Source organism: Oncorhynchus mykiss, chromosome 30, assembly GCF_057628025.1.
Source record: "Oncorhynchus mykiss isolate SJ-2025 chromosome 30, ASM5762802v1, whole genome shotgun sequence".
Classification (NCBI taxonomy): Eukaryota; Metazoa; Chordata; class Actinopteri; order Salmoniformes; family Salmonidae; genus Oncorhynchus; species Oncorhynchus mykiss.
Genome location: NC_143051.1, coordinates 25,593,759 through 25,610,557, shown reverse-complemented (window position 1 = coordinate 25,610,557; position 16,799 = coordinate 25,593,759). Strand labels below are relative to the sequence as shown.

Sequence of the window (16,799 nt, the reverse complement as noted above, 5' to 3'; positions counted from 1 at the left end):
GAAGAAGCAAGAGAAGAAGCTTGAGTGAGAGAAAGAGAGAAGAAGAGAGAGAGATAGATGGATGGGAATGCAGAGCCTTGCGAGCACTGTCATAACGCAGGTCTATTATTGACTGGCCCTCAGCCATCATCTCCTCCCATCTTCCGTTTTTTTTCTTCCTTCTTCCTCTTTCCTGTCATCATAGGTTATACCATGGGACGGAATACCATTAACTGTCCTATTTTCTGTCCCTGCCCCTTTAGATGTCCTCACTGCCTTGGGGCTATCATCACTGGTGGAGAGATACATTTACCACATGACAGATTTGTCATTAGGAAGTGATAGCTTCATGGCAGTTCAATCACCTGCTCTTGACGTAATCAATGATCCTTGCTATATTGGATTAGAAGTTTTCCTAAACGTTGCTTTTTTTATTGTTTCTAGAATACCATTTATAAGCTGTCCTCCGCAGAGCTAGACAGAGCTGTCGTATGATCAGAGAGTAAAGACATGGTGTATAATCTCAATGAACGTGAGGGTTTTGTCATGTGAGAAGCAATTTGATTTAATGTGCATGTGAAGTCATGCTAAAGATAAAAAGATGACTTCACACAGAGATAAAGTGGGCTCAAATTCAATCTTTCGTCAGACAGGGAACACACACATGCTGGAACACACACACACTGCGACACACTGCGACGCACACACACAGGTCTCCACACGCCTCCGTGGTGTTTTAAACTCTGTGGTGTTTCAGTGTCGGAACGAGGAGAGTATTAATTGAATCTTGTGTCTATCTGCTCCTCTGCATGACGGGATTCATTTAAAACGACAGGCCTTTAGACAGGGACAGTGGGGGAGAGGATAAGAGCTCTATTTGCAGTTGCAGCCGTAGCACTGCGTGCCATTGCTGTCACAGTCTTGAGGCTTTTCCAAGATGCCACCACACACGCAGAGAAACACACACACGAAACTGCTGCTACTCTGCCAGGGCACCAGGCCAGGACCAGCTGCATACACACTCAGTAAAATCCTGGCCAGACACACACAAGCCACGCGGTCTTCACTAAAACCCTGGCCGGCTGGAAATCTCTTGAAGCCCCAAACCATTCCGTGACATTTGAGAAGTCTGACTATGACAGGGACCTGTGTAGGAGCGATAAGGGGCCACTCTGGCTCTGGGGCCCCTTGGGGTGGTGTGTGTCTGTGTGTGACAGAAAGAGCTGCAGTGTGGCAGGCATCCTACTTCTCCTAAGACCATCTGTCTCCTACAAACCAACAGGTTGGACCTGTCAAATAATTTATTTCCCGTATTGATTAGCATAGGCTTTCAGTCTGGCACCGACTACCAGACCAGCTCCTAAAAGCAAGCGAGCAAGCATTTGAAGAGGCATAGACACATGTCTGCTAAGGTGTTTGACCTAACAGGATCCATCAGATGTGACAGTTAAAAGACAACATAAATAGTATCAAAAACAAGACATGTAATAGTCAATTGAAGACATCCAGGTAAGTGTTATACCTGCTTCCTGTGACTCTCCGGGGAGCCCGTCTCTTCCTCCTCTCATTCACACAGCAAATTATTGAATTTGCAAAAAAGGAGCTTGGGAACAGCCACAATGATGGACACTGCCTGAGCATTCAGGTAGGCTTCAGAAAGAGAAAGGAGGAGAAAATGGAAAGGGTGATGGAGATCCCAGGAGATGTGTTTTTCTGTCCAAAAAAACCCCACAATGGCTGAGCCATCTCCAGGAGTTATCAGACACAAACGGATGCAGAGCGAAGAGAGGTTTCATCTGCATGGAACCTGTTTCTCTCAACACAATGTGCATTTTGTTATACACCCATCATTCAATTTCATATGCTCATTCATACTGTACGCATCCAACAGTAACAACAATCACCTCCACTGTAAGACTCCCTTGTGGAGTGCCAGTAGCCTATACACACAACCACACACCCTCACACACGATAACCCAGTGTTTCTCAATCCAGTCCTCTGGGACCTAACAGCCGTTTGAGATAGTTTCTGTGATTTCATCTAGTTCAACATTAGCAACCCTGGTGGTCCGGAAGGACTTCTCTGTTAGCTCTAGGTAGACTCAGAAGGACTTCTCTGTTAGCTCTAGGTAGGCTCAGAAGAAGTTCTCCGTTAGCACTAGGTAGACTCAGAAGGACTTCTCTGTTAGCACTAGGTAGACTCAGAAGGACTTCTCCGTTAGCACTAGGTAGACTCAGAAGGACTTCTCTGTTAGCACTAGTTAGACTCTAAAGGACTTCTCTGTTAGCACTAGGTAGACTCAGAAGGACTTCTCTGTTAGCACTAGGTAGACTCAGAAGGACTTCTCTGTTAGCACTAGGTAGACTCAGAAGGACTTCTCTGTTAGCACTAGGTAGACTCTGAAGGACTTCTCTGTTAGCACTAGGTAGACTCAGAAGGACTTCTCCGTTAGCACTAGGTAGACTCTGAAGGACTTCTCTGTTAGCACTAGGTAGACTGAGAAGGACTTCTCTGTTAGCACTAGGTAGACTCAGAAGGACTTCTCTGTTAGCACTCGGTAGACTCAGAAGGACTTCTCTGTTAGCACTAGGTAGACTCTGAAGGACTTCTCTGTTAGCACTAGGTAGACTCAGAAGGACTTCTCTGTTAGCACTAGGTAGACTCAGAAGGACTTCTCTGTTAGCACTAGGTAGACTCAGAAGGACCTCTGTTAGCACTAGGTAGACTCTGAAGGACCTCTCTGTTAGCACTAGGTAGACTCAGAAGGACTTCTCTGTTAGCACTAGGTAGACTCTGAAGGACTTCTCTGTTAGCACTAGGTAGACTCAGAAGGACTCCTCTGTTAGCACTAGGTAGACTCAGAAGGACTTCTCTGTTAGCACTAGGTAGACTCAGAAGGACTTCTCTGTTAGCACTAGGTAGACTCTGAAGGACTTCTCTGTTAGCACTAGGTAGATTCAGAAGGACTTCTACGTTAGCACTAGGTAGACTCTGAAGGACTTCTCTGTTAGCACTAGGTAGACTCAGAAGGACTTCTCTGTTAGCACTCAGTAGACTCAGAAGGACTTCTCTGTTAGCACTAGGTAGACTCTGAAGGACTTCTCTGTTAGCACTAGGTAGACTCAGAAGGACTTCTCTGTTAGCACTAGGTAGACTCTGAAGGACTTCTCTGTTAGCACTAGGTAGACTCAGAAGGACTTCTCTGTTAGCACTAGGTAGACTCAGAAGGACTTCTCTGTTAGCACTAGGTAGACTCAGAAGGACCTCTCTGTTAGCACTAGGTAGACTCAGAAGGACTTCTCTGTTAGCACTAGTTAGAAGAAAAGCGGAACTGTTCTAACTTTGACCGAGGCATAATCCTTTGTTGATTGTTTCTGTGCTAGAAATTGTTCTGCTGTTTACGCATTTCCACTCAGTTATAGAGAGGGGAGGGAGGAGAGATAAAGTGAGCGAGAGAAAGGCAGAGATCAATGAACGGACTGAAGATAGAGGGGTGAAAGGTTAAAAGGTCAAGGCTTATGAACGTTATGAAAATAAATCAAAAAAATGCAGCCAATGTTCTTGTTGGACATCTCTATGATGGATGAGTTGGTGAGGTGGGCTATCTGTCTCTCTGGGGTGGGATGATGTGTTGACTGGATCAATATATTCATCAGGCTTCTTCAATTAGGGCTCTGTAGAACCAGCCAGTCAGTCTGGTCATATGATAACAGCAGACCATTAACGCTGCACTTCATTAAATGATAAGGAGAAATTTAACTACAGGTCAACAGAAAATACTGGGGTTCTTGTTTAACATTGTAATTGTGTGTGTGTGTGTGTGTGTGTGTGTGTGTGTGTGTGTGTGTGTATGTGTGTCAAATGTCATCACATTCACTCTCATAAATACTTATAAGATGCTTCCTGCAGGAAAGTGATAGTCAAAGCCAATTGAAGTGCATGAAAGGGTGTGACTAAAATCACATGTTGCAAAAAGTGGTGCAAAATAAAAACATGCATGAATCATATGATATTAGCAACATCGTAATAGTTTATTTATTTTCATTTATACACTCTTTAGAAAATAAAACACATTGAATGAATAAATACAAATTTAAAAAGCAACTAGTTTCGGCAAACTGATCACCTTTGTTCCCACAACTAGAGACACATCATGTTATTTTTTTTTACATTGATCTCTCTGAATATAGGGGTTCTCATGTAGGGTTGCAAAATTGGGTAACTTCCCCAAACGTTCCAGGCTTTCCTAAAATCCCAGTTGTAAGATTCCCAGGATGAGGTTTCCCAGTTAGAGGATTCCCTCTTTGCTTTTCGGTTCGTTAGTCAGGCAATGCACCAACTGGGAATTTCAGGAAAACCTGGGAATTTTGGGAAAGCTATGGGAATTTTGCAACCCCAGTCTCTGGTAGCAGTGAGGGCGGTCCCCCGAAGCAGACTGGGTCACAAATTGCAATGGAAACACTAACGACTGACTGGCATGCAGGTTCTCAAGTGGTCCTCATTTATAGCAGACATAACTCATTACAAATATAAAGCTGTAAGTCACCAGAAATGACATATAATATGTCAAATTGGGTGACATACAGTACTGTATAACTCCAATGTCATTTATAGACATATCTCATTACATTATGGAGTAATGTGCCACCAAAAGTAACATAAAAGTAATGTGTCAAATTGGGTGACATACAGTACTGTATAACTCCAATGTCATTTATAGACATATCTCATTACATTATGGAGTAATGTGCCACCAAAAGTAACATAAAAGTAATATGTCACCAGACGTGACATAAAAGTAATATGTCAAACTGGGTGGCATATAACTACAATGGTTAAACGTCACTATTTTGACATATTCTAATGAGACCATGTTGTTCATAAACACAAAGATAATGGATTGGCACAGAGTTAATACGACAAACATCGATAAACATCTGGAAAACAATCTATTTACACAAACAATAAATAATAAACAAGATAGGAACCTTTCTGTACAATAGGACCATAGGATAGACGCACCCAACATAAATTCAGTGCCATTCTCTTTGTAAACGTATTCTCTGCCATTCCAGCCTCACCAGAGAAAACACCAGTGTACAGTAACAACATCGGATGTTCACCAACAGTAGATCATTGCATAATATACAAGATCATTGCACGTATTACAAAACAAACACACAAGATCACCCAATAGTTGACATGTTTTATTTGCAGGCAGTTGTATGTGATGTCATTGTCTTGTTGTTAAACTTGTTAAACAGCTTCTACTTTGTATTTTTTGTTGTTGTAATTGTTGTTGTCATTGACATAGTAAAATAAGGCAGGAAGTTGCAGAGACCTTTGAGTATACCACCAGTGGTCAAGTGACCAGAAAAACGTCCAATGAGAAGAGAATGATCCTGCCCATTTCCTTGTCCTCTTCCTTGGGTTTGGCAGATAGTATGTGGCACAGAACAAATAGTACAGAGGGATACAAATGCAAGGGAAAGGACAACAGTACAGTATATAACAGGTAGAAGGTAGGAGCATGTCCCATCAACTCTCTCTGTCTCCCTCTCCTTCGCTCTCATTGTTTTCTTTTGCCCAGGTCAGTTATGGCAGCAGATACATTGAATCACCCAGACCTGGGAGAGGAGAAGAGAAGGAAGCGGAACAGAGCAGAAACCAGGCTAGACCAAGGCTGTAGACCCAAGGGGAGACCCAAGACGGAGTGGTGAGGCCCAGGCCTCTATCCCTACACTCCTTCTGGGGTCGAGCAGGTCTGAAAATACAGTACTAGACGTAGAAGTGTAGAGAGAGAAGCTGAGCAGTGTGGACCCAGACTCAGGCCCAGGCTGTAAACTCAGGCTAGGACCAGGCTGGGAGGCCCAGGTGATGTGGACCCAGGCTGAGATCCAGGCTAGGCCCAGGACTCCACTCCATCTCCCCTGAGCCTGAGCTGATCTGGGATCAGTGCTATCTCACTTCTATCTCACTCAGGCAGTCCAAGGCGTCCAGGTACTCCAAGGCCAGGTCGTAGCAGAACCGGTACTGCTCCTGAAAACAACACAGGTGTCAACATTTCTCTACTTTGCAATACATTAAAGCTTGAATTCAATCAATCAGCGATCTGTATTTGAGTGTGTAAATATTGTAAACCACTGCAAGTTTGACTGAATTGAGCCTTAAGACATGCATGCTCCTGTCTACCATAGTAGGTCCCCCTACCAAAAGAGTTTCTAAAAAAGGTATTTCCTGGTTAAATCAAGGCTATTACTTACCATGGTCTCCACCATGTTGGGTTTGGAGTTGCGTAGCGTCTTGGCAGCGTAGAAGACATCCACCACGCTGTGATGACGGATCATCTCTAGCAGCATGGTACAAGCACAGAACGTACCACTCCTACCGCCACCGTTTCTGTTGCACACACAGGGAGAAACACAGACGCGTGGGTCAGTGCTTATGAATCCTTATGTATACACTTTGTGACCACTGAGAGAGTAGCCTGTGTTGCGAAATGTGTCATAATTTAAGACAGGTTGCGAAACCAGGGTATATGGTGCAGAAACCAGTACAGACAGACACTCAGACACGGACACATGCCCCAAACACAGACATTGACACAAACAGAGAGACAGTCAGCCACAGACATCAATATGAGTCACGTCTCTAGCATGCAGGGAAGATACGGAGGCTGAAGCCGTAAAGTGAAATGTCACAGCTCAGTCTGAGACTCAGATCAAGGAGGCTATCAGAAAAACTGCAACACGGAGAACTTTGAAGACTAGCATCTGAGGAATGTTTCTCATTAAATCCAGAAACAAGGAAGTAAATCTAATCCAGGAGTGAGTCTCAAATTGCACCCTATTCCCTATGGTAGTCCACTACTTTTCACCAGGGCCCATAAGGCTGGCCAAAAATAGTGAACTATATAGAGCGTAGGGTGCCATTTGGGATGCAGAGTTAGCATGTCAACCCCAGAGACCAATCCAGGCTGGATAGAGATATGTAGTGTTGCTGAAGTGTAGAAGAGGCTGGGGAACTAGAGCCTAGAGCGGATCCCTTTTATAGTAATTATGAAAAGTGTTCTGGTAAATAGGAGGAGTGTAGTAGTGAACACTTGGGGGTTGACGTTTTATCCTGCCACATTTAAAACTACACACAGGCAGGCTCAGTGCGCTAAAGAGTAGAAAGTAATCGTTCAAAAACATGTGATTTTGATAGTTTTTAAACTATCAAGTGGGATCGGTACCAACACGATAACACAATCTACTGAAGCAAGGTGTGACCTCAGATCACAGTTTTTCTCAATTGCTGTAACGGTTTTCTTCGTGCGAAGGAGAGTCGGACCAAAATGCAGCGTGTAGATTGAGATCCATGTTTTAATGAACAAACGTAAAACACGAATCAATACAAACACTACAAAATAAAGAACGTGATGAACGTAACGAAAACCTAAACAGCCTATCTGGTGAAAACACATAGACAGGAACAATCACCCACAAACACACAGTGAACCCCAGGCTACCTAAATATGGTTCCCAATCAGAGACAATGACGAACACCTGCCTCTGACTGAGAACCATATCAGGCTGAACATAGAAATAGACAAACAAGACATGAAACATAGAATGCCCACTCAGATCACACCCTGACCAATCAAAACATAGAAAATACAAAGTAAACTATGGTCAGGGCGTGACAGTACCCCCCCCCCAAGGTGCGGACTCCGGCCGCAAAACCTGAACCGATAGGGGAGGGTCTGGGTGGGCATCTGTCCGCGGTGGCGGCTCTGGCGCTGGACGTGGACCCCACTCCATGACAGTTTTAATCCCCCTCCTAAACGTCCCTAAATAGGTTACCCACCACAATGATAACATGGCACAGAGGGACAGCTCGGGACAGAGGTAACTCGGGACAGATGGGTAGCTCAGCACTGAGAGGAAGCTCAGCACTGAGAAGAAGCTCAGCACTGAGAGGAAGCCCAGGCAGGTAGTAGAAACTACCAGAACCTGGCTGGCTGGCGGTTTCAGCAGATCCTGGTCGACTAGCAGATCTGGAAGAATCTGGTCGACTGGCGGATCTGGGAGAATCTGGTCGACTGGCGGATCTGGGAGAATCTGGTCGACTGGCGGATCTGGGAGAATCTGGTCGACTGGCGGATCTGGGAGAATCTGGTCGACTGGCGGATCTGGGAGAATCTGGTCGACTGGCGGATCTGGGAGAATCTGGTCGACTGGCGGATCTGGGAGAATCTGGTCGACTGGCGGATCTGGAAGAGTCTGGTCGACTGGCAGATCTGGAAGAGTCTGGTCGACTGGCAGATCTGGAAGAGTCTGGTCGACTGGCAGATCTGGAAGAGTCTGGTCGACTGGCAGATCTGGAAGAGTCTGGTCGACTGGCAGATCTGGAAGAGTCTGGTCGACTGGCAGATCTGGAAGAGTCTGGTCGACTGGCAGATCTGGAAGAGTCTGGTCGACTGGCAGATCTGGAAGAGTCTGGTCGACTGGCAGATCTGGAAGAGTCTGGTCGACTGGCAGATCTGGAAGAGTCTGGTCGACTGGCAGATCTGGAAGAGTCTGGACGACTGGCAGCTCTGGCTGCTCCATGCTGACTGGCTGCTCCATGATGACTGGCAGCTCTGGCTGCTCCATGCTGACTGGCTGCTCCATGCTGACTGGCAGCTCTGGCTGCTCCATGCTGACTGGCTGCTCCATGCTGACTGGCAGCTCTGGCTGCTCCATGCTGACTGGCTGCTCTGGCTGCTCCATGCTGACTGGCTGCTCCATGCTGACTGGCGGCCCTGGCTGCTCCATGCTGACTGGCGGCCCTGGCTGCTCCATGCTGACTGGCGGCCCTGGCTGCTCCATGCTGACTGGCTGCTCCATGCTGACTGGCAGCTCTGGCTGCTCCATGCTGACTGGCTGCTCCATGCTGACTGGCTGCTCCATGCTGACTGGCGGCCCTGGCTGCTCCATGCTGACTGGCGGCCCTGGCTGCTCCATGCTGACTGGCGGCCCTGGCTGCTCCATACTGACTGGCGGCTCTGGCTGCTCCTTGCAGACTGGCAGCTCTGGCGGCTCCTTGCAGACTGGCAGCTCTGGCGGCTCCTTGCAGACTGGCAGCTTTGGCGGCATCCTGCAGACAGGCAGCTCCTTGCAGACTGGCAGCTCCTTGCAGACTGGCAGCTCCTTGCAGACTGGCAGCTCCTTGCAGACTGGCAGCTCTATGCTAACTGGCAGCTCTATGCTAACTGGCAGCTCTATGCTAACTGGCAGCTCTATGCTAACTGGCAGCTCTATGCTAACTGGCAGCTCTTTGCAAACTGGCAGTTCTGAACAGGCGGGAGACTCCGGCAGCGCTGTAGAGAAGGAAGGCTCTAACAGCGCTAAACAGGCGGGAGACTCCGACAGCACTGGAGAGGTGGAGGGCTCCGACAGCGCTGGACAGGCGAGGCGCACTGTAGGCCTGATGCGTGGTGCTGGCACTGGTGGTACTGGGCCGAGGACACGCACAGGAAGCCTGGTGCGGGGAGCTGCTACCGGAGGGCTGGGGTGTGGAGGTGGTACTGGAAAAACCGGACCGTGCAGGCGCACTGGAGCTCTTGAGCACCGAGCCTGCCCAACCTTACCTGGTTGAATGCTCACGGTCGCCCTGCCAGTGCAGCGAGGTGGAATAGCCCGCACTGGGCTATGCAGGCGAACCGGAGACACCGAGCGCAAGGCTGGTGCCATGTAAGCCGGCCCAAGGAGACGCACTGGGGACCAGCTGCGTAGAGCCGGCTTCATGGCATTAGGCTCGACGCTCAATCTAGCCCGGCAGACACGCGGAGCTGGAATATACCGCACCGGGCTATGCACCTGCACTGGAGACACCGTGCGCACCACTGCATAACACGGTGCCTGTCCGGTCTCTCTAACCCCCCGGTAAGCACAGGGAGTCTGCCCAGGTCTCCTACCTGGCGTAGCCATACTCCCTGTTAGCCCCCCCCCAATAAATTTTTGGGGCTGCCTCTCGGGCTTCCTTGCCAGCCGTGTTCCCTCATATCGCCGGCTCCTCTCTCCGGCTGCCTCTGCTCTCCTAAGTGCCTCCACCTGTTCCCATGGGAGGCGATCTCTTCCAGCCAGTATCTCCTCCCAAGTGTAACAGCCCTTGCCATCTAAAACGTCCTCCCATGTCCATTCCTCTTTACGCTGCTGTTGCTGCCTGTTGACACGCTGCTTGGTCCGTTGGTGGTGGGTGATTCTGTAACGGTTTTCTTCGTGCGAAGGAGAGTCGGACCAAAATGCAGCGTGTAGATTGCGATCCATGTTTTAATGAACAAACGTAAAACACGAATCAATACAAACACTACAAAATAAAGAACGTGATGAACGTAACGAAAACCTAAACAGCCTATCTGGTGAAAACACATAGACAGGAACAATCACCCACAAACACACAGTGAACCCCAGGCTACCTAAATATGGTTCCCAATCAGAGACAATGACGAACACCTGCCTCTGACTGAGAACCATATCAGGCTGAACATAGAAATAGACAAACAAGACATGAAACATAGAATGCCCACTCAGATCACACCCTGACCAATCAAAACATAGAAAATACAAAGTAAACTATGGTCAGGGCGTGACAATTGCATACAAGCAATTTTTGGACCTGTGAGGAATCGTGTCTAGGAGAACAGCAATGATAAAATATATTTACAGGACTTCTGATCATTTACATGCCTTTGTACATGACTTGCATATATCTTAGACCACCTTTTGCAAAACTTTAAATACAAATGTCATTGGGGAATGCAACATTCACTGTGCGCTTCTGGCAATCAGTAAATACTACTGATCAAAATTCTAAACCACCACATCAGTGTCATACCATGTACAATATATGGAAATATCTAGGCATGAGAACTGTCTAATTGCTATACTTATTTACATTATTGAGGACATGCAGAGAATGAAGTTGGGTTACTTCTAAGTAATTTGCAGTGATGGGGTAGTTACTCAGAAAAAGTTATATATTACCTTTTACTTCTTTCAATGATAACAAATGTCTTTACTTGTTACTCCCTGAGGAAAGTAATTAGTTACACTATTCGTTATAATACTTTTGTGTTACACCGCAAAACGCTGAGCGTCCTCACACAATGTAAACTGTCATCTCTATTTTGCTAAGTATCCGTCTGAAATAGGGGAATTGTACCGTGGATAAGGGCAGCCTTTCCTCTAATACATACCCAGCTACAAGCTTGTTCAGCTCTCCCTGGTCCTCCTGAACTATTAAAATCAAGCCTTGAATGGTTTGAATGAGGTAGGCCTACAGTCACCTTCAGCAGCCATGGTCAGGTCTTGCGGGTCTTTCGCTAAACGTTTTGTGTTGGCGTGTTGCCTTTGCAGGTGCTTCAAGAGATCAGAAGTCATGTTTCTAGCAGTAGAAAGATGTTTTTCATCTGGGCATAGTTTACATTGTACAATTCAATTCTTACCATTTCGTCCTACCAAATCAAAGTAATGGTACTTCCACGCTGAGAAAGTCAATGCTTTCGAAGCTTCTGCCATTTTTCATATCCCTTACTAAAGCAGTTAGTAGGTGTGCCTGCGTGCGTAAACGGGAATTTAGTGAGAGGACAAATTAGAATCTGGGGCAGGTAGATTTTGTTATATTCCCGCCAACAGAGAGGGAATAATGATCACAAATAAAAGCAACAATCTATTTCTTTGATCAGTAACTGTGCTATTATTCTGCAAATTAGAAGAGTAACTCTGTTATATTACTCGTTACAGCAAAAAGTTATTACTGTAACACGTTACTTTGTAACGCCTCACTACTCCTAAGTCATCATCTTCGACATTGTGTCCTTCCATAACAAAGCTTTGCTCTGGTGTGGATTGAGGCCTATACATTAATATCAGTTGTGTTCCTCCATTGTATTCACCTTTCTTTGTTTCTATTGTGGATCGTGTTTCTGTGACCAATGGAAAGTGTACAAAACAATGTTCAAACCAGCCTTTGTATTGAATACATGGAATTGGATTGTGGTGATACCTATGAATGGATCCTGCATACAATGTGCTTATTTTAATTCAATTAATGAAATATATCAAGAATCATTTTTGATTTGATGTGTAGGAAATTATTTGGTGAAATATGCATAAAAGCAGAGTAATTGCCCATAATTCTGCACCTTTGGACAGTTGTACTTCCATGTTTGATCATCATGATCTAGTGACTGCAAAGAAAATGTACTGATCTACTGGGAGTTTTCTGTTTTGTCTGCTTGGACTCTTTTAGTATGGTTTCATGAATCTTTTTTCAGCCAGCCACAATCTTTTGATGAATCTATTCTGACAGTATAATTTAGTTTTTCTGTATTTATGTTTTGAGAAGGCATTTTGAAACATTTTTGAACATTTTGAAAAGCGTTCACTATTTTGCAAAAGGCCACTCTGTGTTTGACATTCTGTGTCTTGTGAACTCTGTTTTTAAAATCAAAAACTTTGTAAGCGATTGGGAAAAACTGTAACCTGTCCCAAAAGATGACTGTCACCTGCTTTCTGAACAGTACGCTCACAACAGGAGTCAACAAGAGCCAATGACACCTTTAATGTGCTAGAAAAAAATGGTTTGTATAGTGTCAGTATGGCCCGAGAATTAATCCAACTAACGCACAGCTTTAAACTTCTTAAACGAAAATCCTCAACGTTTGCGTAGATCACGCTCGCTGAAATCAATCGCAGTGCACAGGTCATTTGAATCGTTTCTGTGTATCCTATCGGCAAACAAAACTTCCCTACGGAATGATATAGGTTTTATGAGTAAAATGGTGGTCAGTGGTAACTCACAGACAGTGGACGATGGTACGTCCCTCTCCACACTCCCTCTGCCAGTTGTGGACCTGGGCCAGGAGGCTGAGGAAAGCCTTCTTAGAGTCTGGCACGTCACGGTATGGAGACCAGCGCAGGAACTGGAAATGACGAACCACCAGCTGACCTTCCTGGAGCTGGATGGGCGGGGGGCAAAGAGAGAAAGGGAGGACAGCGATAATGTTGTGTTCGATCCCAAATAACAGACTTGTCAAGCCCTTGATAGGAACACACACAAAACATCACAGCACACTATCCACACCTTTCACACATGTATAGCATCCTAGACTGGACACCTCTAACCCAGAAGGACACTGGTAGAAATGGCAAAGACCTGCCACCATCTCCCTTGGGGCCAAGGCTCATATCACTCCAGTCTCTGGTATAGTAGTGTAGTGGTCTAGTGTTTATAATAATAATAATCATAATTTGGTGGGTGCTTATATTTGTCCCAGGGAAGAACGACTGCCCCCTCTCAATGAAGCCACAGAATTTCAAATTTCAAACCAGAATTTCAGACCATGGTACTGCAGGCATTGTTTGCAGAAAACAGGATCCCCATTATAGTGAATGGAAAAATGGCAATCTTTGTGATCAAGCTTTGTGTAAATAAAAACATGTTTTGAATACAATCATGGTACCAATCATTGTTTCTAATACACCTGATGTATTTCCTTGAACCAATTATTTTTAAATCGCACACAGAAGAAGGTACAAGGATAATTTAGTTGCTAATGGCAGCCTGCAATACCCTGGTTGGCTTTCAACTTGAGATACTCAATGACAGGGGGTAGCACTGAGTTAGCCTGCAACATCCCTTCATGCAGTAGCTCAAACTGCTCATGTTATGTCTCCATGGGGAGCATCTTAACTGACTTCATTTGGCTTCAATGCACTATTGAGTCTTCACATAGGAATACATGGTGTCACGTGATCGATGGCTTTCTCCATACTTATATAAAGTCATTGACTTGTCCTACGTTAACACGCATTTGTGAATTGTTAATGTATTTTTTGCATATTCTAACTCCCTTAGAGGTCCTCTTAGAGTGGGATAACGGTCAGGGTCAGTCATTATCAACAGCAACCCTGGAGCAATTTGGGTTAAGTGCACATCAACAGATTATTCACCCGGTCTGTTACTGGTCCAACGCTCTAACCGCTAGGCTACCTGCCACCCCTAAATGTGTTTTTCTACTGTGATATAGAATACCTTGCTGGGAAATTGTGCATCATCCTCCCTCCCTGTTCCTGATGCTGGACAGTTCTGATTGGTAAGATCAGTGGGATCCTGTGAAAAGGCAGTGGGGTTTGTTTGACAGCTGCCTCCCCCTCCTCCCCCATCCGTGGGGGAGACTGGGGGTGACACTGAGGGGGACAGGGCTCTGACAGAGGTGACAGCGGAATGACATGAGGGTGAGGCAGGGGGAGGCTCTAAGAAGAGGCAAGGAGAGGGACTAGGGACGCTAATACCTGAAAGGCAGGGAGGCTAGCTGACAGGGGGTGAGAAAGGAGGTAGGGAAACATAGGCAGGGAGGCTAGCTGACAGGGGGTGAGAAGGGGGAGCTAGGGAAACAGAGGCAGGGAGGCTAGCTGACAGGGGGTGAGAAGGGGGAGCTAGGGAAACAAGGGCAGGGAGGCTAGCTGACAGGGGGTGAGGAGGGGGAGGTAGGGAGACAGAGGCAGGGAGGCTAGCTGACAGGGGGTGAGGAGGGGGAGGTAGGGAGACAGATACAGGGAGGCTAGCTGACAGGGGGTGAGAAAGGAGGTAGGGAAACAGAGGCAGGGAGGCTAGCTGACAGGGGGTGAGAAGGGGGAGCTAGGGAAACAGAGGCAGGGAGGCTAGCTGACAGGGGGTGAGAAGGGGGAGCTATGGAAACAGACGCAGGGAGGCTAGCTGACAGGGGGTGAGAAGGGGGAGCTAGGGAAACAGAGGCAGGGAGGCTAGCTGACAGGGGGTGAGAAGGGGGAGCTAGGGAAACAGAGGCAGGGAGACTAGCTGACAGGGGGTGAGAAGGGGGAGCTAGGGAAACAGAGGCAGGCAGGATAGCTGACAGGGAGTGAGGAGGGGGAGGTAGGGAGACAGAGGCAAGGAGAATAGCTGACAGGGGGTGAGAAGGGGGAGCTAGGGAAACAGAGTCAGGGAGGCTAGCTGATAGGGGGTGAGAAGGGGGAGCTAGGGAAACAGAGGCAGGGAGGCTAGCTGACAGGGGGTGAGAAGGGGGAGCTAGGGAAACAGAGGCAGGGAGGCCAGCTGACAGGGAGTGAGAAGGGGGAGCTAGGGAAACAGAGGCAGGGAGGCTAGCTGACAGGGGGTGAGAAGGGGGAGCTAGGGAAACATAGGCAGGGAGGCTAGCTGACAGGGGGTGAGAAGGGGGAGCTAGGGAAACAGAGTCAGGGAGACTAGCTGACAGGGGGTGAGAAGGGGGAGCTAGGGAGACAGGGGCAGGGAGGCTAGCTGACAGGGGGTGAGGAGGGGGAGCTAGGGAAACAGAGGCAGGGAGACTAGCTGACAAGAGGGGTTGTTTTTCTGGAGGCTGCTAGACGAGCACCTGATGTTGAAAGATGGATGTTACTGTAGGTCAAAGGGAGGTGTTGGGAAGTGCCTGTCTGATCAACGCTGGGAAACTAAGCTAGTCACAATCACGAAGACAACACGTCGTCAACGACTAGGAGAGAGGCACACAGCTACAGTAATACAGCACACACAGACATAGACACACACACGCACACACGCACACATTCCAAAAGAAAAGACCACAACGCCACGTCTACAATGATTTCACAGGCATTGAAAAGGCTGATAATTTGATAATTTCATCATTACACTGTCAAAAATACATTTTAGGTCATTGACAGTAATTGTAAAGTGTACAGTGACTAATGCATGCCTCATCTCCCATGTTCAGTAGACAGACTATGAAAGGATAAAAGGGGCCATTAGGCTCTCTACTAAATACGCATCAAGAGACTATGGAAAAATATGTTTTAAAGAACTTCACAATATTAAAGCGATATGACTAAACTGTCAGACTTTCTGTGAGTCAGCAGGTTGATTTTCAACTGTAGTCTCTTAACTTATCAGAGCGCAAAAAGGGACTTTGACAGCCAGTCTATCATTGACCACGACATACCCGCATTATGTTCTGAACCCGGAACAGACGGATTATGACGTCATCATCAGCCATCATGGACAGAAGCTCCACTGTCATTGGTCCAAACTGCTGCAGGCCAGGCTCTGGCCAGTACTGTAGACACGGCTGAGAGAGAGAGACAGAGACAGAGAGAGACAGAGAGAGAGAGAGAGAGAGAGAGAGAGAGAGAGAGAGAGAGAGAGAGAGAGAGAAAAGTGAGAGAGAGAGAGAGAGAAAAAAGTGAGAGAGAGAGAAAAGTGAGAGAGAGAGAGAGAGAGAGAAAAGTGAGGGAGAGAGAAAAGTGAGGGAGAGAGAGAGAGAGCAAGAGAAGTGAGAAAGAGAGAGAGAGAGAGAGGGAGAGAGAGAGAGAGAGAGAGAGAGAGAGAGAGAGAGAGAGAGAGAGAAGTGAGGGAGAGAGAAGTGAGAGGAGAGAGAGGGAGAGAGAGAGAGAGAGAGAGAGAGAGAGAGAGAGAGAGAGAGAAAAAAAAAATAGGAAGAGAAAGAAGGAAGATAACAGGTGATCAGCGGACTATGGAGGTGGAGGAGTGAAATCAAATCATTGTGTCACAGAGCAGGACGGCTGAAGTCAATAACAAGACACCTGAGGATCGACAAGACAGACATTTAGCCAGATCCACAATTATCTAACCCATAGCAGCATTGTTAATTGCATGAGCAGAAAACACCATCACTGAGTACAATCAATCCCATAACAATCACCCCCCCCCCCCACACACACACAGTGTTTCACATCTTTTGAATAATTCATCACTCTAAATCATTAACATTAGCCCATTATAAATGAATGCAGTGTGGTCAGGGGGGGGAAACTCGGCA

The 16,799-nt window shown here is 46.7% G+C and overlaps 1 protein-coding gene across 14 annotated transcripts in view; it reads right to left on the bottom strand.

Moving 5' to 3' along the window:
• Positions 1 to 3,990: 3,990 nt before the first annotated feature.
• The window catches only part of LOC110489412 (receptor-type tyrosine-protein phosphatase U), a 276,455-nt gene continuing 263,646 nt past the window's right edge, over positions 3,991 to 16,799 (bottom strand). For 8 of the 14 annotated variants that reach the window (XM_036970740.2, XM_036970741.2, XM_090227906.1 and 5 more), the window contains 4 exons: positions 15,963 to 16,088; positions 12,808 to 12,965; positions 6,244 to 6,379; positions 3,991 to 6,019 (listed from right to left, as the gene is read on the bottom strand). In XM_036970740.2, the coding sequence (XP_036826635.1) occupies positions 5,939 to 6,019; positions 6,244 to 6,379; positions 12,808 to 12,965; positions 15,963 to 16,088 (501 nt within the window). In that variant the 3' untranslated portion in view covers positions 3,991 to 5,938. Of the gene's footprint in view, positions 6,020 to 6,243; positions 6,380 to 12,807; positions 12,966 to 14,041; positions 14,120 to 15,962; positions 16,089 to 16,799 lie in introns of all 14 variants that reach the window. The other 6 variants (XM_036970735.2, XM_036970738.2, XM_036970739.2 and 3 more) reach the window with 1 other exon arrangement.